General features: G+C 36.0%; 1 protein-coding gene across 1 annotated transcript in view; it reads right to left on the bottom strand.

Moving 5' to 3' along the window:
* The window catches only part of EDA25 (CCAAT-binding factor), a 226388-nt gene that overhangs the window by 162870 nt on the left and 35943 nt on the right, over window positions 1-27575 (bottom strand). Inside the window, exons 3-4 of the mRNA XM_089813725.1 lie at window positions 11311-11430; window positions 10791-10866 (exon numbers count right to left, since the gene is read on the bottom strand). Coding sequence (XP_089669851.1) covers window positions 10791-10866; window positions 11311-11430 — 196 coding nt within the window. The remainder of the gene's footprint in view (window positions 1-10790; window positions 10867-11310; window positions 11431-27575) is intronic.

The raw sequence follows: 27575 nt of genomic DNA, 5'->3' as shown, positions 1-27575 counted from the left end.
CTTAAGAACTTTATAAAGTTGTACATGAAAATTCACTGAAGTTGACTCTATTGCCCGAATGAACAGAGGCACTGGTCTTTTTATTATTGAAGTCAGAAAACCTATAACTTCTTTCCTACAAACATCAAATTAATTATTATTCAATTACACAAAAAAATTAAATCATTATCCAGCATCCAATTTTCATTTTAATCGAGCTCAAGGATCTTGCCAGTTGGAGAACTCCAAAACTTAAATTCTCTTTAGAAAAGCTCTGAACCAGGTGATCAAGTTCGAAGAGAAGGTCTACCCGCCTAGGTGTAGCGGAGCTTGAAGTGCAGGGAATTGAGAAGTATTCCCGTTCATTGGCCAAAACTGATTGCAGAATCCTATCAAAAAAGTGGCAGGCTCTTGGATTTCCAATCTGCAGTTTTGGGAACCAACACATAGAATCAATACACTTGTATACCTTTCCAAGACTAGGTGCATTGGCATCCCCATATCCAATGACTTGGAAAAATAGAGCAAAGAAGGAAACTATATATTTTGCATTACTGCAAAAAGCATCACTCTTCACTATATCCTTCACCCTTCTTCAATACTTTTTCTTGGACTCGAACACAGGTTCAATTTGGTTGTCACATCCATAAGTTATTACGACTCTTGCAACCGAATCATTCTCTCGAAGAGAATGAAATAGGATGCATATGTAGTCTCACTAGGTTTCAAGAACTCCTTAGAGAAGCTCCTAAAGAGTGTATCTAAGGTGCAATGAATGGAAACAAGCATTTGCACATCTCTAGCATCATTCACCATTGACCCTTGACCATTGCTTTGATCCGCTCAATCTTTTACATGCCCTTGTGTGCATTATTCATGGCAAGCACACAAGAATTCCACCAAAAATATCAAGTTGCCTTACATAATTTCCTTTCAACATTGAAAACATATGCCACATTTATCACTACTCTAACCACATTTGGGGGCCCAACCTCCTCAATAGCATACTTGAGGATCTAAAACCAAAAATCAACATCTTTCTGATGTCCTAAACAATCAATTGCCTTGAGCAAATATGGGCCTTCTATAGATGTAACCATATTATTGATGAGTGGACTATGTGTAATATCCATCCGCAAATTCGTGACTCTAGTGCATCCACACAACATTCCTTCATTCTCTCTGTTAGCAAAGTTATCTTGGATTAGCTCTTATTCAAGATCATTGTCCTTAATTTTGTCACCCTAGTGGCACATATGATGCTCATCTCCTTACTATCACTGCCATCTTCTGCTTATAGTACGAAGATCAAGACAAATGAAATGAAATGTCACTAGCAGAGAAGAATTTGTCCATGTCATCATCTTATCATCCATTAGTTGCACACCAAATAAGTCAGCAATGGAATTATGAGCATCACTTGTCAATTTCTTGTTCCCCCAAGCCTCTCCTGAATCTACCCTTGAAGAAGAACCTAGCATCTCTACTTCTCTCTCCGTAAGGTATATTTTATTAATAGAAGTGAGTTTTTTGAGCCACACAATGTATATTAATGAACTACGAAGTTTTGTGAACAAACTCACATCATTGTAACCCCTTGCTACCAGAATAGTTAATCCTATTGTAACAATGTTAAAGGAACTCCAATTAAATGATGATAATTTACTATCTATAAGAAATTATTAAACACAGAAGGCCAACTTCGTATGTGGACTTTGTGTTCAAGGGGCAGGAATTGGTATTGATAGCCCTATTGATGAAACTCCTTGAAAACGAGAAGGTTGTATGACTTTTATGGAGCATACTTGAATGGAAAGAGATATAAATAGAGATATAGGTATTTTGAAGAAGCAAAGGGATCTAAAATTACATCAAAGTTGACAACTAGTGTGACATAAAAACATGACTATCTCTTAAAAAACAAAGGGCCAAAAATGTATAGCTCTGCCAGCTAGGATACTCCAAAGATAAGGGTGCAAGAATTTTGATGTTTTCAATAAAAGTCCCAGGAATAGACATAAACTTGGTCACCAAAGCTTAGTATCATAAATAGCAGTAGTTTTAATGACCAGAAGGATATGCTGGATATGTTTCGACTACCGTGCCCCTCAAAAAACTGTGTGTCATTGGGAGAGTGAGCAAGGAGGACATCATCAGCAAAAGGAAATAGAGTAATCAGAAAATGACTGAATATACAACCAAATCAAAGAAAATTGCCAAGAGAGGGTTGTTTGCATAGACGGAAAAAATGACAAAAAGAGGGGGAAAGGAAGTAGTCGGTGACCTACTTGACCTCAATGGTATTGTTAACAAAGTAATATAAAATTGACATCATGGATGTGTTAGAAAGTTGTCATTAATGTATATTGAACAAGACATTGATGTCATGGAAGAAGCAATGAATACAGATGATTGTAATTGATATTGCAGTGATCAATTGAAAGACATTTGGACATGGATTCAGCTTAAAAAAGAGAAAGCTACATGTATTACCTTTATAGATGAGGCTAATACAATTGAAGCAAGATATGAGCAGTACTGATATTACAGAAAGCAAGAAAGGCAAATCATGAACACAGCTATGAATGCAGATATTAAAATGGGTTTGACTGACTCGCATACAACACAGCCAAAGGAACAATCATGGTGTCTTCTATAAGATGATTGAGTAAAGTGGAAAGTGATTTCTTTTATAGAAGTGACTTTATGATCATTTCGTACAACAAAACATCACCATGATCAGCAAGTACACTTTCATAACCAGTCCTTACATTGCCAACTCCATTCAGAATGAAGGACAAAGATTCAGTACTATTTGACATCCAAATTTATGCGATGACTAATAGTTAGTCTATTATTGATGTTATGTGCAGTGTATGATTGACTTTATGTAATCAATGTTATGGTGTCCAGCATGTGGTTGACTTTACGTATAGTCAACTTTATGAGATAGCTGGTTATGGATGGTTTGTCAGTATATGCAGTAGTGTGTTTAGTGATTGATTTCCTAAGAGGTGCGGAGTGAAGAAACATATTATGAATAATAAACTGAAAGATCCCTGATGGATCTCTGCTGCAAATCTGCTGTAGATTTATTTTATTTTTTTGTTTTTTCCTGTTTATTAATGTTTTCTTCTAGAACTAGACAGAAATGCAGAAGAGTTTGTTTGTTTTTGTGTTTTTGATGATTATTCCACATAGAAATGAGAAGTAGCAAATGGCAAGAAAAGAGTCTGAAAATAAATAACAATATGCAGTAAAGTCAGAGTTGATACAAATCGTACCAGACAGATCTCTGAATTATAGAGCCAAATAAAAGATCCAGTACATTTCCTCTAACAATGACGCCACAACTGGCTGATGAAAACGAGCTGATAAGATGCAAGAATCTGCTGCTGAGTAACCGATTTTTCTATGTATCCAAGTGCTGCAAATGACAGAGAACGGCTGCAAGAAATGGCAGTGTACGGCTGCTAGAATTCACCTCCCATACGCCAAAGAACATGCCCAACAAAACAAACTGTAGGCCCAAGCTAAAGTGGCGTCTACCTTCCTCCTGAATACTGTTGAAACTACTGACAAACCAATACCCAATGTTGCTGAGGGTTACGTCCCAGCCAGCAATTACCCTGGGGTTTGCGTCCCAGAATGCAAATCACTCAAGCAGAGCAAATTTGAAAAGAAGTGTTTGAAAAATATGCATAATCATGAGAAATGGCGCCCATCTCCTTATAACCCCTTGCAAAGCAATTCGAACCCTAAAGTGACCCCCAATTGGCGTTGGCTATAAAAAAAATGAATTAAATCTTATTTTAAAGTGACCATGTCACTAGAAAATGACCTTTTCCACCATAGTAATAAATTCGTTCACCGAATTGCCCTGAGACCAAAGAGGAAGATTTAGAGAATTTCAAGACCTTTCCAACGAGCTATCATAACATGGGATACGCATCCAGATGAGGCCAAAATTCCCTTATTACTCCAAAATGGCTATTAACTTAGCCTTATTTAAGTATTAAACGCTAACTTAGGAAATATTAAAAATATAACCCAAATAGCCACAAACTGCCCAACTGACATCACAAACCATAAAATCATCCTGTCACCTGTCTGTGACTGAAGTTGGAAATCAAGGATCCACTGGCAATCTCATCCCTAAAATCTAGCGATGCTCCTAAAATTTAGGAAACAAGTCCTATCCCTCTGAAACTGAACCCAAAGGGTCATCTCATGGAAACCCAGCCCTGGGCATGATCATACCTCCTAAAAAGTAGGAATGAACCCCATAAATGTAGGAATTGCCTCTTAAAAACAAGGAACGTCACCCAACTAATCAATACCCACTAGAAAACCAAGTCCCCAACACTGAATAACCATACTGGGTCTCTATCCAACCCTGTCAGCCTACAAGACCCCATAATAAGCTGACTTACATGTCTCTGTTAGACTAAGCTAGAGTGGGGACATGACATAAACAGTATGAAGATGCAAAATGGTGATTTGATCAGCATGAACAACGATTAGTATTTATGGAAGACGATGAGAAAGAGAGCACCAGTGATGAACAAACTTGATTAGTCTACTGACAACAGCTAACATTATATTTTAAAAGGTGGTTAGTCTCTTCTGTAAATGGTGACTTCCTTAAAATGGCAGTGACTTTACTAAATCAGCACTGTATTGTTAATACATCATTGGCTCTCAAATTCATTAAGAGTACATTTATTATGACAATGTCAGCAAAAGGTATGATTAATAATCACTATGTCAGCAATTTAAATTGGGGTAAGTGTAATGTCCTCTTTTTTCTGGGACATTATAATTCTGTGTTGCCAGCTCACTTCACCTAGGATTGGGAGTCGAAAAAGTTCTTTACGAGGTTCAGTTCAAGATTTGCCCTAGACATTTCTAGTTTCAAGCCCCATTAGAGCAGTTTTGGCAAGTTGTTCAGATGCTTACTATTTTAGTAAGTAAACAGAGCTTAAAATTCTTGGTATCTCAATGTTGGTTTGGAAGCGTCTTGTCAAGAGCTTTCCAACGAGCTATTACACGTGCTTATCCAAGTTCATTTGGTCAATTATTTTGATGCCTGATGATTATATGGTTTACTGACTAAGTGACTTTAAAGGTTCATTTAACTTGTCACTTTATTTTAAAAAGGTATTATGTTCACTTAAGTGACTAAAGGACAAAAAAAGTGTTTTATCCCACATTGCCTAAAAGGGTGTGCATCACATTGGGAAAAGGGATAAAGGTACAACAGGCTCCGCATGGGGAGTTACGAAGAGGATAATATTTAAAAATAAATATTAATCTGGGCGCTAGAAACAATGATTGGTTATCTCTTTGAGGACACAAACCCTTGAAGAAGCTTTTGGAGGTTGGACGCAAACCTAGCCTTCTTACAGGTTTTGTCTACCTTTGCCAATCTGGTTGTTATTGTTGTTTATAAGATTGGATTGTTTTGGATTGTTGCGTGTTATTGTATTGCTGTTGTATAATATAATAAGTATTTGGTGACTATTTGTGTTAACTACTGGTTTATATATGTACTTCTGAATATTGGAGGAATCAAACAAACTTCTCTGAGTTTTTTTGTATGCATATCTGTTGGTTATAAATCGAATAAAGTCTAGACTTTATATCAAATATTGGTTTTCTATTTGGTTTCAAATCTGCACATTTATATCAAGTTTTAGTAAAATATCCAGAAAGGGATATTACAATAAGCAAGCTGTGATTTGTTTAAATTGTTGTGCTATTTCAAGAGGTGTGGTTTAAGGGATGCAATTAAATATAGTGAAGTTGTCTTCTATTCAGAATGGTGAGCTTTTAATATATAAGCATACATATTGGGGCTGTGAACCATTTTGAGGGGTGCGTTGTGGAGTGAATGACAAAAAAACAAAGCATATCCACAAGCAGATGAAGAGCAAATATTAAGAGAATTATTTGCAGATTATATGAGAAGATTTATGGTAGATTTGTAATCAACATATTAGCAGTTTCAAGAAGAATATTATAGCAGGATTTTAAAGAGAAATGATATTTAGGATGGTGCCTCATATTGGTGAAGTTGGTGCTTCATCTTTGTGAAGTCGGTGCTTCACATTGGGATCAGTACCTACAAACATTGTAAAAGGAGATAATCATATTCAAGCATTTATTTAAGTGGTTTCTCCCATTATGGTTTCCACATAAATTCTTATATTTTTGGTGTTCTTATATAACAAACTTTGCATGTGTTGGTTAAGCTTAAAAATAACAGGACTATTACTTAGTCAAGTTTCAAAAGATTTAAATATATTAATATACTGATTCACACACCCCCATCTTGAACAGACCAAATAACTAAGGGGGGGATGAATCAACTATTCCAAAATACTTTCATAAAATTTTATTGAATTGGTAGGCACTTAAAGCATTTAAAAACTCATAACAGAAATGAACGTGAAACAAAAAACATTAACACCATAAACCATAGTTTAAAAATTCAGTTTCGGCAATATCTCGTCTAACCCAAAAAAATTTGAAAATACCAAAATAGGCAAAAACTCTGCAAAAAATTCGGCAATAAATCGGCACTTTTATCGAACATTTGAAAATACACAATTTCTTAAAATATTCTTAAAAACTCATACATACACACCAAATTTGTAGAACATATAATGATTTTAGATATTCACCATATATTAATCAAAGTTTTAAGTGAAACAATAATTCATTGCAACTAAAACTTAGTAGATTAACATAGTGATAGAATCATATACCAAAAAACAAGTACAACATCTAAATATAAATAAGTTCAATACATATAGAAGTCAAACTCCATGAAACTACAAATTCTAAATTCACATTAGGTTCAAGTTTCAAAATCAATGAAAACTAAAAGTAGCAATCAAAAGAGATCGTTGTTGGGTGGGTAGTGTTGAAGTAATCTCCCTAGCAACATCCTCAATAGGTGCCTCAGGCTCAACAAAAGCCTCTAATGGATAACCAAGCTCATGTTCCTCCTCACATGTTGCCACATTTGTATCCTAGTATTCTTCCTCCATCTCAAACTCACCTAGTTGCTCATCTGTCAATAAAGGATCCTTGTACATGAGGTCCAATAAAAGAAGCCTCTCCACTTGTTTGTGATCCTGTAGAACTAAAAGTTCCCATTAAGTTCCCATTGAGGTTGCCATGGCCTCAAATGTCCTCTTTTTTGCTACCTTATTTTGTACAAATTTTATAAGGTTTGTCAAAGCCTCTCTTGAAGCCTCTTTGGGACATTTATCACATGGTGAAATATCTTTGTTTGCAATTTTCACAAGGTGGTATTTCAATTGACTTACACTTGAAGTCATATGCTTGTGGCAAAAGATACATTGGACTTGTCCTTCATTTGCTCCTAAGATCCCATATTTCCATAAAAGAGTCCTCTCTGCCACCAGCCATCTTGTGAAGAAATAGGTAGACTTTGAGAACCTAACAAATAAACAACGAATTATTATTAGAAAGCATCCAAATTTACAATAAATCAAATTTAATATTTTATAAGTTTACTAAGATAATGTTAGAAATCTATTAATATATCTTATAAATCTATTAAACTATCAAAATGCATTATAAAATTTTATATATATATATATCTTTTTAAAAATAGTAAAATAGAGTATTTACTATTAATAGTTAAAAAAGAAAATAAATTATAAAACAATATTAGTAATTTAGTAATTATAATAAAATTTTAATAACAATAATTGTTAAATTACATATAATATATATCTTAAAAATAATAATATATTATATAATATTATAGGAAATTTAAAAATTAAAACCGTCTATTTGTATATTTTAAATTTATAGTATTTAATTAAAAACCAAAATAATACATTTTGAATCTTCATTAAATGATTTTACAGTTTTAAAAATGAAGTTTTAAACCAAAAAAAATTAAACAAAATAATAAAGGATATTAATTTATTTATTTTAATTACAAAAAATAAAATACTCTAGAGTCTGGACTCTGTAACATACCTCCTCTAGAAGCTGCCAAAAAGCTCAAATGCCAGTGTCGTCCAATGCCAGTACCTCCAATGCAGAGATGCAAGGTCAAATGCAGAGATACTGGGAGCAATGTCGTCGATACTGAGATGAAGGCCAGAGATGCTAGTCTTAGGCTACATCGTTGAGCAACTACAGAGTGCGGACAATGTCTTTTGAGCAAACAAATCAGGGTCATCGAGCAGAGAATGCAACACTGCAAACAAATGTGGAATGAGAGCCGCCATGGAGACAAATGAATGGAAGTTTCAACACATTGTTTTTTAACATAATAACAAACCTAAAATGTATTGCCCTTCCTAACTTTTCAATGCTATTTGACTGCAAGATTCGGCATTTACTGCGATTTATTCCAAAAATCTCACTGTGGTTTTCATGGATATACCGTTGCCGGTTTTTGGTGCAATTAAATCACTCAAGTCTGTGCTGCATGAAATACCGCACGTTTGGCAATATTTCGCCGAATTTTTTAACTATGCCATAAACACCAGAATTTACATGGAAACCCAAACTGGGAAAAACCACAAAGAAACTCGCTCTCATAAACACTGGCTAAGGTGCAACCGGTTAAGGTGATTTATACAAACAGTTCGTTGCCAGTTTGTTCACTGTTGTTTGGCTTATTGTAAGTTGAGAAAACCCTTATACATAAGATGTATTACAAAATATTTTACTGACAAAATGTGTACTAATACAATTGCATCTGCCTATGCATGAAACAGTTCCAATTGATAGCACAATAACAACCGTTACCAGCAGACCCTGTTACAAATCTTTTGCCAACATATACGAGACCTCTATAACACAAATGTGTAAAACCTTCTCTCTTTACCACAGCAATACTTCATCCAACTTCCTTTTGCTTACACATTGCTGCCAGATATACAACGAAATAGACTTGCACTGTATCACCTTTACCTCTCTCTTTCTCCCATACACACATTGGATACTACTAATATCTCTGTTTATATATACATCCTATACAGTGGCCATGTATTCCAGCCAAGCCACAAAACAAAAGATATCACAATTACATTTAGCACACTACCACCAGACCTAAATATACATCATACATAAGAATTCTTCACATCACGTTACCATAGGACCTAAATATAGATCACACTAGAGAGACATACGCTTTAGATCACATTTACCAAAAAGATAAGTGAACTACGGAACCATCGGAACACCACAACCAAGTCCATGACTTGATTATCAAAATATTTTAACCAACCAAAAGATGAAACTAGATGAAATCTTTCCAGAAGATATGACCACCGTACCAAATAATGCCCAGGTAGCAAGGATACCCAGAAGAACTCTGTAACACAGAAGACAACAAAATACCAACCAAAGCTTACTGAATCTGCAATCACCAAAACATTTATATGTACTAAAAAGATATATTTCAATAGTACAAACAAGTACACCTGACATCATACCCCAAAAACTGCACATACAAAATTGAATTTGCATATTACTGAAACCTTTGATATCTCACTGGCAGCCAACAGACATTCAACTGATACTGCCAACAACCAGCCGACACGGCCATGTGACTGGTATAAGATTTTGACATCAATGATAACAATTCCAGCATCTTCTCAATGTGTTTAACACCATCCGCTCTCTCTCTCTCTCTCTCTCTCTCTCTCTCTCTCTCAATATATTTGTGTGCTCTTCAGGATGCTCAGAATTGGCCAAAATCATAGAGCATCAATATGGCAATAACGAAAAAATTAGAGATGCCAATATCATGTAACTTCTTGCAAACAAACCATCCGTGATGGATACTAGTAGTTAAAATATAGAAAAGTGATCAATGTTCTAAAAAACTTTCCTCTTCATCCATCTCCTAATAGGAAAGTTGAAGAAAAAGCAAAAGACTGATGTATCCAGAAGCAGAAATGAACTGTGGCAAATTTCATGCAATGGTGAAAAGCTGCAGAATTATTTCCAGTCGACTGACCTTCAGCATAACAAACTACTTACTACAGACTCTGAATTTTGAAATCTACCAAGGAACCACACATCCTTATGAAAAAAAAGAAATCCATTTCAACAAAATACCCAATGGTATTGGATAGCATCTACAGTGGTTGGCCCCCACCCATCAACCAACCTGGCATTCTCACCCTCCTTTTATTTTCTTGGGTCAAGATGATCATCATATATTGAGGTCATAAATTAACTTCCCACTGTTCAACTTCTATAAACATAAGATTGGAAATTAATATTTATGCAAGCCATTGAATAGCTTCCATATTTTCAGAAATGCTCATGATCAAATTGGAAGAGAGTTAAAGGCAAAGCAGTTCACCAATGATAAGTTCACATTGTGATGAAAACATCATTTGCACCAACACTACAAAGTACTTGTTAGTTGAAATCAAAATTTGGGGTTACATCTAAACAATGTGCCTTCAAAAATAAGCTACATCGCCACCATCAAATTCTTATATTCAAGATCAACCAAAAGTTGCTTGTAATGGATATATAATGAAATATAATAAATTTGAAAAGATCACAGGCCAAACATACAAAAAGAACAAATAGTGTAATTTTTAACTGAGAGCAAAAACAGAATAAGACTCCTTGCCCTTGATAATTTAAGTAGATGCCAAAAGCAAATCTGGTTAAAAATTTCATTCATTGAAATCATAGAGCACATAATTTATAGAGATAGGATATAAATATGCCAGTCAACACTTAAAAAATAACTAAGATTTCGACAAAGAAAAAATATGATCTCCCCTCATTACCTTTAATGCTTTGTCCTTCAAAAAGGATAGTGAATCTTTGGAAGCCTCTTCCAGAGCGATCACAAAGCGCTCAAACCTGCAGCAATTAAAAAAGTGATTCAATAGACATGTCCAAAATCAAGGAATATATGACTACAGATATTGTATCTAAATGAACTGTAGCTCTTAAAATATGCATGTTTAATATACTAAAAAGCAATGTAGGAAAATTGCTAAAAACATCAGAGAGAAACTTCGCATACAGCAGATAATAGATAAGAAGCTTTTGGCTTAGTTTTTTCAACAGTGGCAGGGAATACACAATAATGATTTCTATCTTCTACAGAAAAATATATGCCAGTGAGTTTAAATTACAAAAATATTTTTCCAATAACAAAAACTAAAATATATCTAGTGGTATGATTCATTTTGAAGAAAAGAAAAATGCAAACCTAATTACTTACGAGCTGAGGAACCCATAATGCACAAAACAAATAAACATCATAAAGAATGCAAACATATAAATTTGACTTCCAGATACCTCTGCTTTAAGCAATCTTCCCAGTGCCAAAAGAGCAAAAGTGAATTTCCATCTCTTGACTCCACAAGAGCATGGAGTGGTTGCTGCCCCATATATTTCAGTTTTCTATCTGGTATCAAACTGGCCCAAATAAAAGAACAATCAGTAACATGATCATTTGAATCTGTGATTGATTAATCTATATTTTCCTAAAAACAAAAAAAAAAGATAATGGCAAGACATCAGTAAAAAGCTCCATCCCAGTTTAATTCGTGATCTTTGATTCTTCTTTATAGCATTATATGACACAATTCAAAGATAAAGACATATATATTAATTAATTATACATGCATCATAGAAACCTTACAGATATGACAAGATCTTAGATTTTCAATTGAATCTGTATTTGCATCTTCCTATGCAACATCTAAGAGTAGACAATAATTCAATACAAATATTCTGATACTTTATAAGCTGTCATTGATTTCCTTACTATACCCGAAAGACCTTAGATGTAGACACGTGCAATATCTCTCTGATATGTTCACATCAGTACTCCACAGAACTCATATAATGCTACCACCTTCCACACATTAGCTTTTCTCCTCACTAAAATGTTAGTGTGTTACTAACAGTTACTCTTTACCTTTACTTAAATTGTTCAACCTCTAATTTTAAATTCTAGTAAAAAGAAAAAATTTGATTTATCTTTAATCCAAGTTGAGAGTACCCTTAAGTTGACAAAGCTTCTACTTTTACAGCTTGGCTTATACCTCTCTTGTTTTTTATTTTAAAATTAGGGCCATATGCCTCTGTTTTGTGAGAGATATTTCATGGAAATTACGAAGTACAATTTTACAACAATTAGTTGTCTCACATGCGAGCTAGTTTATAAGCTACGTGTAAGCTAGTTTAAAAGCTTTCGTCTTTGAATCCTTTAAACATCCAATATGTGCTTGAAAAGGATTTAAAGTGTCTTAAAGAATCTGTGATATGAATTGTGAGCGATATTTTATGGAAATTACAAACTACAATTTTACAATAACTAATTGTCTCATGTGTAAGCTAGTTTGAAAACTTTCAACTTTGAATCATGTGAGCATCCACCATGTGCTTATAAAAGGATTTTTAGTTTTTTAAGGCATCCGTGATAATAATAACTAGATCAAAGTACCTATCATAGAAGAATGTTAACCAAACCATGAGATCCTGAACTATCAAGAAAGCAGTAGCAGCCTCTAATTTTATGTAATGTCCCCACTTCGAGAATAGAATTTAATTAAAGTATTAAAGTATACTAATTAAATAAAATAGTAAATAAGAATCGTTATAAATGACAAATGCTAAGTTGATTAAAGATTAATAAATAATAAATATAAATAATGAACAAATAAATGATATCTTTCCGAGTAGCATTACATAACATTGGCAAAAAGATAGATTGCCTTAAGACATACGATAGTAACTCAAGTAATGCTTTGCATCACTCAAGACATTAGTCAGATTAATCATTTATTCATTATTACTTATCCTTCTCTCCTATTTAAGAATCAATGACACGTTATTATCAATATACCTACTCCTATCGATCTGCACACTTCCATCATCATTAGTATACAAATTTATATGGTAGCTGATACTAACCAAATGTTGAGTCATAATGTGATTAATTATCATAAAAGAGTGTTTATCTGCAGCCTTGGTATTAGTCGAGTCATCATTAATTAGACAAATGAGAAATTACTAAGAAGATAATTATTGATAGGGCAACAATCATCAATATTAAGGAGACATCGATTATGTTTGACCATCATTGATTAAAATGTCAATATTAGACTTGGAAAATTTCATTAAGAATTTGTGATTACCCATTGTTATGCAATGACTTTGGCCAATAACGTTTAAGTATTTATTATATTGTATTAACAAGACATCGGTGAGTATGCTTATCTGAAAAGATGTGGTTAAGGAGTCACATCAGTGAACCGCCACTTGTTCAAGTATATAAAAATACCTCCTGTCGTATTAAAAAGGATATATGTGGCAGACGGATGAGAGTTGAAGGAATAATGGAGATAAATTAGGACTAGAAGTTCAATCAACATCTGCAATCAGAATTTTGTATAGACATCAGCACACACTTAGCGGGGGTCAAATTTAAAGAGATTCTGATATAGTATGCATGAGATTGAAGGAACTCACAATAAAAAGGCTGCAGTAAATATAACACAAAAAGGAAAATATCATCAACAAATTGCATAAGTAGCGACCCAAGTCTCCAACAGTGAATCACAGCGATTCGAATAGTGGTGACTTAACAGTTGTAAGTGCCGACTTCGCTGAGGTATGGAAAAAGGGTAATTTATTTTATTTATATTGGACCTTGTATAAAATATATATACAGATTGGGCAAAAAAGAAGTAACAGCAAAATAGATAAGGAGTTTAGAGAATATATTCTCTTGGTATGTTCACCGGCATCAAGTTCATGATGCCTACCAAGAGAAAATTTTATATCCTAGAAGGATATGTGTTATTTGATCTCCAGCTAATTCTGGGACAGCAACTGAATGTAGTCTCGCAGATAACAATCATGATCTCCAGCTCATTCCAAGACAGCATGTTAATGTAGTCCATCATGACATGTCAGTTATCATGATCTCAAGGGCAGCAACTTGATGTAGTCCATCATGACAATAGGTCAAGCCATTGTTAAGATTGTCACCTTACAATAGTGACCTCACAAAGAAACATCAATGAAAGATTGTCACCTTTCATGACATTTATCCACATATGCAAAATAGTAACTCTCATGATATCCACCATGACCAAGTCGGGTGGATCTATAACTGCTCCTAGAGGGTGGAACAAGGGCTTTCACCTCAAACTTCTCTCTCATAGAGAAGAATGTATTACAAAGAATTTTACCTTGAACTTCTCCCTCTCAATCTATTAACTTGTTTTGTTCAAGGTTGCTTCTGATGGAATGTCAAACTCCCTCTAAATCTGATATCGACCTTCTGACCTCCTCGTACAATGTTGCCTTTGATGAAGTGTCAGAGTCCCTCTTGTTATAGAAGGATACTCACAATCTCAATCATCAAGGATATTCGCTTCAAGAGCCTCACTTTATCAAGCCTGATCATCAGATGACTAATGAATTCTAGATCATAGCTTCTTTGGAGCTACTGTCATAAGATTGAGTTTGCACAAAATTTGGTAACATGTGTAAAGTACCAACCTTCCTTTCTTGCAAGAACGTACTCAGACATAAAGGAAAAGATCAAGGCAAATAACTCTTATAGTATAGACAAAACTACAAATAGGAGAGAGAAAACAATGATTATGTAAATGTAAAAGATAAGAATACTTATATGCACATGAGGGTCCATAGACATTTGAGATATGATAAGATAAGATAATAATATTAATGTCCAACAGAAAACCAAAATGGTTTATGGGACTGAGCATACAAACAGAAGAGCCAACAACAGCAGGATCACCAAACAGTGACAGAAGACCAAAACAAGGCAAGGACTAAGAATCCTTCCTTGGTACAAAGTAGTCAATAACAAAGGGATATAATCGTGTACGATTCAAAGCCATAGAACGTCACTGAGATCCACTGGAGGAGTGTTGCTGCTTGGAAAGATTGGTACAATGTCTGACCGATCTAGGAGTGATGCTAGAAGGCCTTTTCACACCTCGTAATGAAGACAAGGGGGAGAAAAAGGTTGTGATGAGTTGGTCAGAGGTGTGGTCCTAAGATGTGGCTAACTGAAGGGTATGCTCATGAAGATGGGTGGCCTCTCGAAGATAAAGTGCAAAACAACGCTGATCCTCATAATTAAAGAACTCTAAAAGAGAGAAACAACCCCTGAAAAGACAATAAAATCTCCCTCTGATCTCATAGTAGATAAGGCAACGAAATAAAAAATGGGTCTCAATCTCAACCTCCGCCAGAGTACACAATCTACAAACTCGATCTTCTCTGTCCTTATGGTGATCAATCCAGACTCGAAGATGATGAGAGCCAACTCTGAAGGAGCCCAAAGCGAATCGAAGGGCATGACACCAACACCAATAGAGATAAGCAGGACGCACAATAATACCATTTTGAATCTCAAGAAAATGCTCTGCATAGAATGCCATCTTAGGACGTAATCCTCTAGGAGGATTACTCCAGGTAGTGATAATATACTATCTATAGATATCCTGTTGAACAAACTCATTCAACTCCTGACAAGAGGGGAGGAGATGAGCAGGAGCATCCAGCGAGAACTAGTATGGAGGGAGATGATCAATGTCAATTCCGATTGAACCCAACAGAGAGGTGGCCAGGGCGTACCAACAAAGAGATCTTGTGGAAGTATCAGATCTTATAACCTGAACAAAAGAATAGTATGCCAGGTGAGAGTATCTATGACAACCAACATCAAAATAAATGAAACCACGAAGACGATGGAGAAACCAGATCAAGTCAAAAATGGTCGCAAGCCTAAAAGGATGAGCTCCAAACTCGGCTAAGACAACGTTGTAGGGGATGAGTTTGTGACATATGATGATGCGCCATAAAAACGTCTAAACACGCTCAATAGAAGCCCAATCAGAAGCAAGAAGAGAAGGCCCCCAAACCACCGAGCCATAAAGAATGGTCGGTCTAACCAAGGAATCCAAGAGGAACAACTTGGACGAAATATCCTAAAAATAATGTTTGAAACATTGTCTCTCCATCATGGCTAGAGACCTTGTGCCCTTACTAATTCTTGATTGAATAGCTGGTCTCAAACTGAGTGAGGTCCCGAAAACTTAACTCCGAGATACATGTAAGAAGTGATCTCAACTTCCTGTCCCTGAAAAAAGAAATGAAGATGAGAGTTCTTTAAACAATTAAAGATCATAACAAAAGTCTTAGCCAGATTGACCAGAAGCTGACGTTGGTCACAAAAAGAGGCCAGACCATCAAGACGTCTCTATAAACTATCAAGAGAAGAGGCTTGGAGAACAACATCAAATGAAGATCAAAACCTGATGCAAATAACACCCATCACCAGGATGCGAGGAGTTCACAAGAAAATCCTCGAGCTCGTCAATATACAATCAGAACAAAGTAGGAGAAAGAGGGCAGCCCTGTTTCACACCAATGGTGCTCTAAATCGGATCTGAAAAGCCCTCCGCAATCCTGAGCCTACCAGTCACCTTCTCGTAAAGTCTCATAATAGCAGCCAAAAGCATATCAAAGATCCCAATCTGACTAAGTCTCTGAAATAAGGCCATCCTAGGAACCGAATCAAAAGCATTATGGAAATCCACAAAACAGTAGTAGACTTTCTCAGAGCCATGCCTAGCCTCCTCAATAATAGGCCCTCATCGTGAAGATGTCATCCATAGTGTGATAGTTTGCATGAAAACCAACCTGACCTTTAGCCCTACAACCTCTCCTGTCAAGCTCTCTAGATAACATAGTGTTTAGAGCAGTGGCGTAAAGTTTGGCAAACGTATCCAATCATGATTGTCCTGTAGTTACCTGGGTCCGAAGCAGGCCCAAACTTATGAATAGGATAGATGACATGTCACAACCAGACCTCAGGAAACCCAAATACAAACCACTCTATTAAAGAGTGTAGGAAGATATGAACCAAGTACTGAAGCACCAAGTTTGAAAAGTTTTGCCTAAAAACTGTCCTCCTTCGCAGCTCTACTGCATCTCATGGATCTAATGGCCTCAAAGATACTGGAGGAAGTGAACAGATGGCAGTAAGGAGGCAGAATGGAATGAAGGAAAGGCTGACTATTGTATGATGTGGGAAGTCAAAGAGTGGAAGTCAAGGATGGAGTGCAAGGGGGCGACAACGGGGGAAAAGGGTGCGCCAGAAACACTGGAGATTCTGGATAAGAGTGGAGCAAAGGGATCTGCACTGAGAAGAAGCAAAAGAATGCATCTTGTGGTGAAGCAAACGAAGATGAGATAAACACAGGTGGGCGAAGACCAAGGAGTGAGTCTCAAAGGCAGAGCGAATAGATCAATGAAAAGCTTTACAATCATCATCAAACCATTTATTCATAGGACAAGTATTCCTTACGCTTAGATCTGAGAGGAGGGGAACGATGAGGAATAGAAAGAAGAGTGAACCCCCATATGGCTGAAGCAAGTAAGTCAAACATGACAGAGGCCGCCTGTGAATCACTAAAACTCATTGGAATCAGAAGTCTCTTAAGATGGTAGGAAAAAAGCTCAACATCACTCTCTGAATAGCAAAAACAAGTAAGAGTGCAGATAGTGGCCAACAGGATGGGGGAGGACTGTAAAGAAGGCAACAGACGGGAAGGAAAGCGAATAGAAAAACTAAGGAGAGCGTGGTCACTAAAGGGGAGGCAAGAAGTGGTGAAACGGTAAATGGAGGAAATGAAGGAAGAAGTGATGACATAGTCCACAACACTCGCACCACCACAGTGAGGCCAACAGGTAAAGAGATTAGAGCCCAGGAAGAAGGATAACCCATTCAAAATCAACAAACCAGAAGACTCACAGAGTTGAAGGAGGTTACAAACATAGCAAAAAAGAGGACCAAAAGCATCATCTGATGTGCGTTGGAGTCCCATATTGGTCGGATCTATCTCACATATGCAAATTGAATCAGAACCATGGTCATGTATAGGAGGCTGGAGGTTCCTGGTACCAGCATTGAAGTCCCCGAGAATAATGATATCACCCAAGGCAATAAACTGTGAGATACTCTCTGAAGATCACCAAAAGGATTACCATCCTCAACATCATTAATGGCATAAGGAGAAGAGGTCGGTGGAAAATAGCAAACCGCAAGAAAGATGTCCCTCTATCGATTATTACGACGACCAATATGGACCCACATAAATTTGGCAAAGGCATCAAAGTGAACCACTGAAGTGAATCGGAAAATATCATCTCTAATCAAACAAGCAACTCCACCTGAACCACGGACCCCACCAGAAGTACAAACCTCTTCTCTACAAACTGATAGCCACTAGTACCCAAGGTATCCAGGAAGAGGGCGCATGGGACTCTTGTGAGTCTCAGTAACGGCCAAAATATCAGTTGACCCCACCGCATCGTGAAAGAGACCAAGCAATGACCATAAAGAACAATTGCCATTCCAGCAGTTGACAAGAAGAGAAGGGGATTTCCTCTTGTCAGACTGTTGCTGAAACCGTCATGTGGTCTTGGAGGTTGTCGTCGCTACCCAACTAGTAGGAGGATAATCACGAACAATTGCTCTAAGATTCCCAATAACAGCCCAATTTCCAACCCGCCTAGCATCTGCTACAATTCCCCGTGCAAGTTTCAACTCGGTAACTTGTGCCTTCCTGACATCTTCATCTAGATAAATTTTAGAGGGAAGAGAGAACAATTTTCTCTTTGCTCTAAGGGACCAAAGTCTCTCAGAGAAAGAGAGAAACCTGATAAAAAGAGTATCTCCAATACAAAACCAGCACTTGTCTAAAGTGATATCAGATATACCGAGTTGCTCAAAGAGGAAAGAATGTCCAGCAACCATTGGGTCAGCAGTGGGTGAGAGACCTCGAACACGCAAGTTGAGCTCACATGCACAACATACACGCTCATCATCAATCTTACCCCATACAATTTTATCCAAGCTCAATCGGGGTGCAATAGTATATGTGTTGTTACAGAGAGAGGCCCATGATTTCACCTTCTTTTCGGTATCAGCAATCAGAGAGGACTGTATTGTAGCCATTTCAGTTTGTTGTTCCTTGATTTTATCCAGCCCTTCAAGTTGTTCAATAATAGAGTCAACATTGGATTTTAAGCTTCTTGTTTTAGAGATAAAGGTATCTGAGAATCGTTTGAAGCTCGAGGTATTCAGTGCTATAGACATTTTGATCTCTGGAATTTCAATTGTGAGTGCAGCAACCTGTTCTCTAAGCGTTGTATTGTCATTTCCAGCTTCGTTACCCGATCACATAACCTCTGGTAGGTCAGAAGTTGATGTTGTGGTGGGCAACAGTCCCTTAGGGTCATTGTAGCGATCACAGATCAATTACCTGCCGTAAATATCCACACCAAATCCACAACCTAAATAGGACAGCAATAGACCAAAGGAGCCCGCAAGCAATAAGAGATACAAAAACCCAACACAACAAAGTAAGGTGAAGAGAATTGGACAGTGAAGGAAGAAAGACACCCAGTCAGAATGCAGACCACACAACATAAAATGCAAAAGCCCGAAGCACGGGGATGCACCAGAAATGCAATAGCAGCAGTCCCACAGAAATTCAGTACCCTGTCATACCAAGGGCCAGTCGAAATGCAGACTGGAAACACCAGAAAACCCGTCGCAAAGGGATATACTAGAAAACCTGACGTAGACACCAAAACAAACACCAAACACCAGCTGTGCGGAAATCACCAGTCAGTGAAAGACACCTGCGGGAGCAGAAGGCACCTTCCAAGAAAGCAAAAGACACCCACGAAAACAAGGCACCAGAAAACACCACTCGCAAAGAGGGACACGGACTTGAAACAACACCACTAGCAATGAAAGTGAAGCAAACACACCATCGCAAATAACACTAGAGAGCGACTAGCAAACAAAAAGAACTCCATTAACACCAACAGAAGGAAACATAAAGATTGCGGGAGTTAGTCAGGGTCGACTCGCGAGATGGCACATTGCGGGAGGGCACAACCCTACACAATATGGTTCAAGTGGGAATGGAACATTTGTTATTATTCCCTTTCACAATGTAAATTTCTACTATTCCATTCTCTATAGAGTTTTCAGTCAAGCCCAAATGAGAGACAATCATGCATGAATGATATCAACCTATAACTCTATTAGTCATCAACCTCTATATTTGACGCAACAATCAAAATATTTTAAACCTCAAATATCAATCAGTCCAAAGTGTCTAAAGAAATAGTAGAACCACTGCAAGTGCAGCAACATGATCATCCACTCAACTTATATGACAATACTCAGGGTCAAATACATGCTTAGCTTGTAAGGATATGTCAGAATTATCTCTAATGACTTTATTGATGGGCAAATCATCCTTCTTCATTCCTGCTTCTGAGAGTGTACGAATTTCCTTCTTGATCTTATTCCAAATCACTTGATTTATCCTGTAGATACTTAATCAAAGTATTGGACTGAGGTCTAGTCCATAGTCCATTGTGTTCCAAATTGTGTGCACAACTAAGCATCATTTCTTGATTCCTTCTAGAGTAAATTTTCAGTTTGGACAAGAAATTCCACTACGGGATACAAATAGAGTTGAATCTGTTGTAATAGATCTCCTCATCATAGATAAATGATTATTTATTCAATTATCACTGATGGAGCCCTAATTTTTTCAAAATTCAGGGCCTCCAATTGAGTAATAATATTGAAGATTCATGATGGAAAAGGTCATTGATATCACTGCATTACAGTTCAAGGTAGATTAAGTGCAGAGATATAAAAGTACAAATCTTGAATAAATTTTTTGAAGCACATTAGAGCAGGGGTACAAGATGAGCCTTGGCAGATTATACCATGAGATTATAATCACTACGGTATCTACAAAAGCAGCTTGATTTGGAACTATGGATGCTATTGTATTAGTGAATAAAGTAAACATGGAAACAGGGCACTTTGTGCATATATACTAGGTTGCAATTGTGATGATGAAAAGGGCACCTGAAGCAGTGATTATAAGAGGATTGACATATAGGCATAATCAAACAGAATATGCTGAGTGGTGTGAATATAAACAAAGTGTATTTATGTGAGTGAGAAATAATAATACAAATTAATTGATAAGGAATGTTAATAAGTCAATGAGCAGAAATAGAACAGTGAGTCCAAATTGGAGGAGGCTAAATACAATAAAAAGAGGCATGGCAAACTTGAGCCTTTTGGACAATGGAAGATTATCTCTGGAGAATAAGATAGGAGAAGTTTCAGATTGAATTTCAGAATCTACATCTAATCCTGATGCGTTTATAGATTCTGTGTTTTAGGGCCAAGGGTGCTTGCAGTTGGGACTTCCATCTCTAGCAGATCTGTATTTTAGTTCAACAAGGGAATGCCATTATCTCGGTATTTACCAAAATAAAATTATCTAGTTGAATCTCCACCATCAAATCATCTGAGCATTGTGCAGAGTATTTAGCAAGGAGGAAAGTATGGCTCATCAACTACATGGAACAGAAACTCTTAGTTTTCTTTAATTAATAATATACTGGAAAAACTTCTGCTGGAAGCTTACCTTTTAAAAACTAGGATGATGTCTGAACAAAATCATAAGAATGTACAGCATACTGGCTCAAGCCCCCTAGCTGGTGGACACAATTATGGAGAGAATACATCCAGATTCAGCCCTGCAAGGATCCAATCCTTTCATAAAAACTGTCATCAGCTACAAAGAATTATTTTGACCATGATCTCACTTCTTCAAAGTCTCCATTGCACCTGGGAGACACTTCAGGTTATCCATTGATGGAGGATAATCATCTAAGAAAAGTAATGGATTCTCCAGAGGAGAGGCTTCCATCACATTCTACTAATTGGTAAACAAGTTCGTCTTATACAGCGAGAATGCATCCAGTGCACAGGAATTCCATTCAACAGTCAAGGTCTTCTCTTATTAAGACTTCAACTAGTGGTAAACATCAGCTGTATTGAAAAGCTTTGCAGCTAGCTTGCTCATGATCCCCCCAGCATGTCAGACATTAGACTCTTTAATTTCTTATGGCAACACTTGTGACACAATTCCAAAAAAATAAACATTGTTTCTCAGATATTGCGAAGTCAATTCCATCCTTGCAAGGAATATCAGTTTATGGAGAAAAGTCAGAAGAAAGACAACCTATGAATGAATGTAAGGAGATGTCATTGAAAATCTACAGCAATGCTCAAAACCAATGAAATCTAAGTGTGGCGACCACATACAAACTACAGGAAGAATAACAGTGATTTTATGCATTCAAATCAGGAATATCTGGACATGGGTGCGAAGTTGCAAATAATAATATCATATGCGGATGAAGACGTGTGTATGAACTTTGATGGGGGAGTTGAACCGTGGGAATGGTATGCTTGTCAAGACAAGTCCTTAAAATAAAAGGTTTCGGATGCACACCATAGATTAATGGCAAGTCACCATATCCATAGGAGCCATAGAGTAGGAAGATAATTTCCTAACTTAGCAGCAATTCATTAGACTAAACAGTGAATATATTATGCAGTCAAGAATAATGAACACGGCTCAGAACAAACAAACATATACATATCAATGGATTGATATACAAAACTATGAAGACGGCTAAGACCACCATATTTCGACAGGAAACATGGATTGAAAAGGTGTAATTATATTTTAAAGGGGCCCGATGCATATTAAAGTATGAAGGCCGATAACCTTAGAAATTAAAATTTGGTTATTTGCCGGCAATTTCAAATTAAATCTGAAAAGGTGCCATTAAAATGACAGAGTATAATTTGTAATTAGTTATCCGGTGAAGGGGTGTATCTTCTTAATAAGAGACACTTGTCTATTCATGTAAGGCATATAAATATAGAAAAGAAATATAACAAGACATATTCGGACAAAAGCATTTTGAAGAAAAAGTATATTATGTAAGGAGCAAAAAGGAGCAAAAATATGGCTTTGTAATATGAATTCAAATATTTTATTTTAATAATAAAATAAAAGGCCCCTTTGTTTATTTTTGTTAAAGGCATAGAGATTTAAACTCTAGTTGATTTGTCCTTTTAATCATCTTTAAATTCTGTAAGCAATTTAAATGTCAGATAAGTGGACTGGGTCATTTATGGCATTTTAAACTTGATCGTCCTAGATATAGTGAAATATTAAATTGTTTCCATATCTATGTCCAGTTCATCTCCCTACCTCAGAAGTTAAAGTGCAATCTAGACTAGTTTTAAATTTTGTATATATACTTGATCCATCATGTTAATTCCATTACTCTGATATATCATGCTGGTCTGATTACAGATTATATGGATTTGTTCTTGCATGAAATGGAGGCCTGTATATAATTGTAATTTTCATAGTGGTGATCGGTGTCTCCTAGAGGCATTATTGTTAAAGTTTAATCTTTATCATTTTAGTTAGTTTGTTCACTAACTAGAGTCCTCTCCAATAGCCGCCGATTTCAAGGAATCAATTAGAGGTCGACCTAGGGAGGGGCATGTCCACATGCCCCTTGGTTGCCATATTTATGTAGGTTATTATTGTGGATAAAGGACACACGAAATTCATATGGTCTGCTCCTTTAGCAATACTTCCCTATCCGAATTATTGCAGAGATAAAACATTTCCAGAATAGTATTTATACTATTGGTAGCACTTCATACAAGTTTGATACATAGAAAATCATCTTCAGCAAGCAGATAAAAGGCATTGAGAAGTTTGGTTGTTTGGAATTTGCGGAATCTTTACACGTCACTTCTAGATTATTAAATTGTTTCTAGAATAAGTGCATAGAACGTTATTAAGTTGTACGTGAAAATCTTCATTGTAGTTGACTCTATTGCCCGAATAAGCAAAGACATTGGTCCTTTGAATCATTGAAGTATTATTGATTTTATATTTGAAGTCAGAAAATCTATATCTTCCTTCTTACAAGCATCAAATCCATTATTGAAATAATATTATACAAAACATTCATTCAATTCAAACACTCAGCATTCAATTTGATTTTGACCGAGTTTGAGGACCTTGCCAACCAAAGAACTCACCAAAGCTTAAATTCACTATGGAAAAGCCTTGAACCAAGTAGTCAGTGTTTGAGGTGAAGGTGAGGCGAAGGTGCCTGGGTGTAGCAAAGCCCAAAGTACAGGGGAATCAAGAAGCATTCCTATTCGTTGACCAGAACTAATCGTGGAATCCTGTCAAAGAATTGGTAAACCCCTGTATTTCCAATCTGTGGTTTTGGGAACCAACAATCACAACATCAATTTCCTTTCCATAACCGCATCTTTTCATTATATCAATTTTTCTTTTCAAGTGAAGTATACTACTTTACTATCAACCACTGCATTCTTTTCAATAAACAAACATCATAGTCTTTAGTGAAATTACTTTTCATTGTATTGGTGGATATTATTGTTCGTATTTCTTTGGAGATTCTGCCATCCATGACCATAGAGGAAAAATAACGTGAGATTCCCTATCTAAGTGATTTAGCTCACTCCTCAGAAGTCGTCTTCTTTTCCAAATTAGAACACTCCACTTAGACCAAAAACGATGACTATTTGAATCGGAAACTTTTCTTTTTCTAGAATTTGTAAGGAGAATTCTTGTAATGTTAATGCATTGTTGAGGTTGAGGAAAAATCTGAAGCGCTTTACAGATTTTACTTTGTCTTAATCTAATTGTAGAAAGAAAGCATATTTTGTTCTCTAATGTCTTTTATCAAATCTAGTTATTGCATATCTTCGAGTCATACTATCCATGTATACATAAGCTTCTACCAAAGCATTATGTTTTGATAGATGTCCCGTCCCTTTTGAAAAACGTTCATTCTATCATCACTACCAAATGTGCCCATTTCAAAATCTCCATTTTATGCATTAAGGGAAGTACATACCCTGCTCAAATGGCATCCATGATGTCAAATGATGCCAGTCAATATCTTAAAGGATGCCCTTTCACTACTTCTAAGTTCTGATCTAACAGCATTTGTACCTACAGATCCTATAAATTGTAATGTCTAGTTGCAATACTCTGGACCAATGATTTGGTGACTTATCACCACCACTGTAGCAAAAAGTTTCATACATGTTCTGACATAGAAAGAAGTAATTTAAGTTAAACAGGTCCCAAATAGTAGTAGTGTTAACAATAACCCTGACAAACTGCGTCCTACAAACTATGGATATATGCACTGAATATATAGAGTATAGAAATTGCATGGATGCAATCTTTGATGTCAAAACTTACATCCAGCAGGACATACGAGGTGGCACTCCTGGAATCCTCGATATCTTCTTTGTTTTGAAGAGGTGTATCGCCACATTAAATTGGGTAGAAAGTATGATCAAGTTCCTCATGGTAAAAAGAAAAGAATGAAGACTCGATTGTTTATCTGTAATTCATAATATTGCCTCCTGCAATATTGATTTGCAATCAATAAGTGCAAAATAAAATATTTCACTACGAGTGAACTCATGCCAATTTTAATTGGTTCAAGTCTTCACATATATATAATGTCTTGATTTCTCTTAGGTGGCAACAATTTCTTACTCAAACGGGTGACATATTCCTTGCTAAATATAGTTTTCTACTATATAATGCATGTGCACCAAAAGATGAACAATAATCTCTCCTCATTGCTTGAGGTTCCTCTAATCCATGTCCTGTTCCAGCATCAAAAGCTTTCTCATTACTCTCAATAAGAACCGAACATTCATGAGCAAACCGTATCAGCAAAGCTTCTAATCTGGAAATGTTCATGGTGGACAACGGTGATCTTTGCTAAGAAACAAGGGCAAATGTTAACTTGCGGGCCTTATACAAAGATATTGTGTGCCGCATGAATGATCATACTTATGTCTATACCTTTTGTCAATTACTTTTTGCATACACCAACTAGGTCACCTTATTCTATGGATCTTTGAGGTTGGCAATTTTAATGACTCTCGACCTTTGATTTTCTCTTATTTATTTATTTCTTTACATATGCAGTCTAGCTCTGATACCATGTTAATTTTGAAGGATTATTTTCTACAAATGTAATAACACTGCCATTATTTATGTGTGTTCCAAATGCAAATTCGAATGTTATATAAATATGTGTAGAAGAGACATGTCTCTATGGTAATTAATAAATTAAGAATCAATTAGACAATATTAACATTAATATATTACATATCTATATATAATATACAGAATATATATATATATATATATAATATAGTATATATATCAGAATTTGCCTAATTAATTTTATGGTTGACTCATCACAGATTTGTGAGGTGACTTGTCAACCATTTCCCAAGGTTGCTCGTCAAGTGTTTTTATGTTAACTTGTCAAAATTATCTAGCCCTAATTGTAAGCGGTAAAAAGCTTGTATAAAATGGCTTAGAATTAGAGATTTCATAGTGTATGATGAGATTGTAGCTTCTTATGGCGATATTGAGCTGTAAGGGATTGCAGATTGTAATCACTAGATATAATAAGAATATTGGATTCGCTCTTTCGTGGACGTAGCCTAGGGATTGGGTGAACCACGTTAAATCTTTATGTCTTGTGTTCTCTTTTCTCGTTAATCCTAACATCAATACCATTAATATAACATTAAATACTTTATCATTTATGTATTTCATGTTTTATTTCTTCCCGCAGTCTGAAATTAGATGCACGTAAGGATTTTCAAGGGCAGAAATTCCAACTGATTTAGGACAAATGCATATTCTCAAGGGCGAGTTTTACCATTGTCAAAGATTTTTCATTTTAAACCTTGGATTTCATTGTTTGATTAAAATTCCTTAAGGATCACCTTTCAAGATTTTAAACTTCACTCCTCCTTACATTTCATAGTTAGATAAAAAGCTTGCTTCTTCTAGGGTGAAATTTACTAGCTGCAAGAACTTGTTGGTTAACTTTCTCATCAACTCTTGAAATTTTCTTTTCTAACTTGGATTTCTATTGGATTTCACTTTGCCTTGCAATTTCCCTCTCTCTATTAAGGATTTTCCTTTAATTTTTGGAATTCATCTTGCAAACAAGGGTTTTCATCTTCTACTTAAGGGAATCCATTGCATTTTTACATATTTTTTCCTTCTCTGTCAAACTTGGAATTTTTCATCTCTTACTCACTAGCATTTTTCACTAATATTGAATTTTCACTTTTTTACATCACAACTTGACAAATTTCATTTTCAAACATGAATTTTTCAAAACATGATCATCTCCACTTACTCGAGGATTGGAAGGGAAACTTGACGTGGAAGTAGATTTCCTAAAAGAAATCCTCTTGAAACTCGGATTTTGCAATTGGCATCCAAGTTTAGATAAATTCATTCAATCCACACCTTGACCTAAGAACTCTTTACTTGACTCGCCCATTAGGATTACTAAGGAAAAAAATGTTGCTAAATTAAGGACACCAAGCCAAATATAAACCAAAAAGAGAAAAAAATAGGGAATCCTCATTTGCAATGGGACGTGTGTGTTTACAACACTACTACTACCATATACCTTCATAAAAGGAGATGAGATCATATGTAGAGGACGGCTCAAACATGACAGAAGAAACATTTTAGAAGCATGAGGGA

This window comes from Cupressus sempervirens, chromosome 2 (genome assembly GCF_028749045.1).
Source record: "Cupressus sempervirens isolate cs-2001-9-10 chromosome 2, ASM2874904v1, whole genome shotgun sequence".
NCBI classification, from domain to species: Eukaryota; Viridiplantae; Streptophyta; class Pinopsida; order Cupressales; family Cupressaceae; genus Cupressus; species Cupressus sempervirens.
Note: the sequence above shows the minus strand (reverse complement) of the source record. Positions and strands in the feature narration are given on the sequence as shown.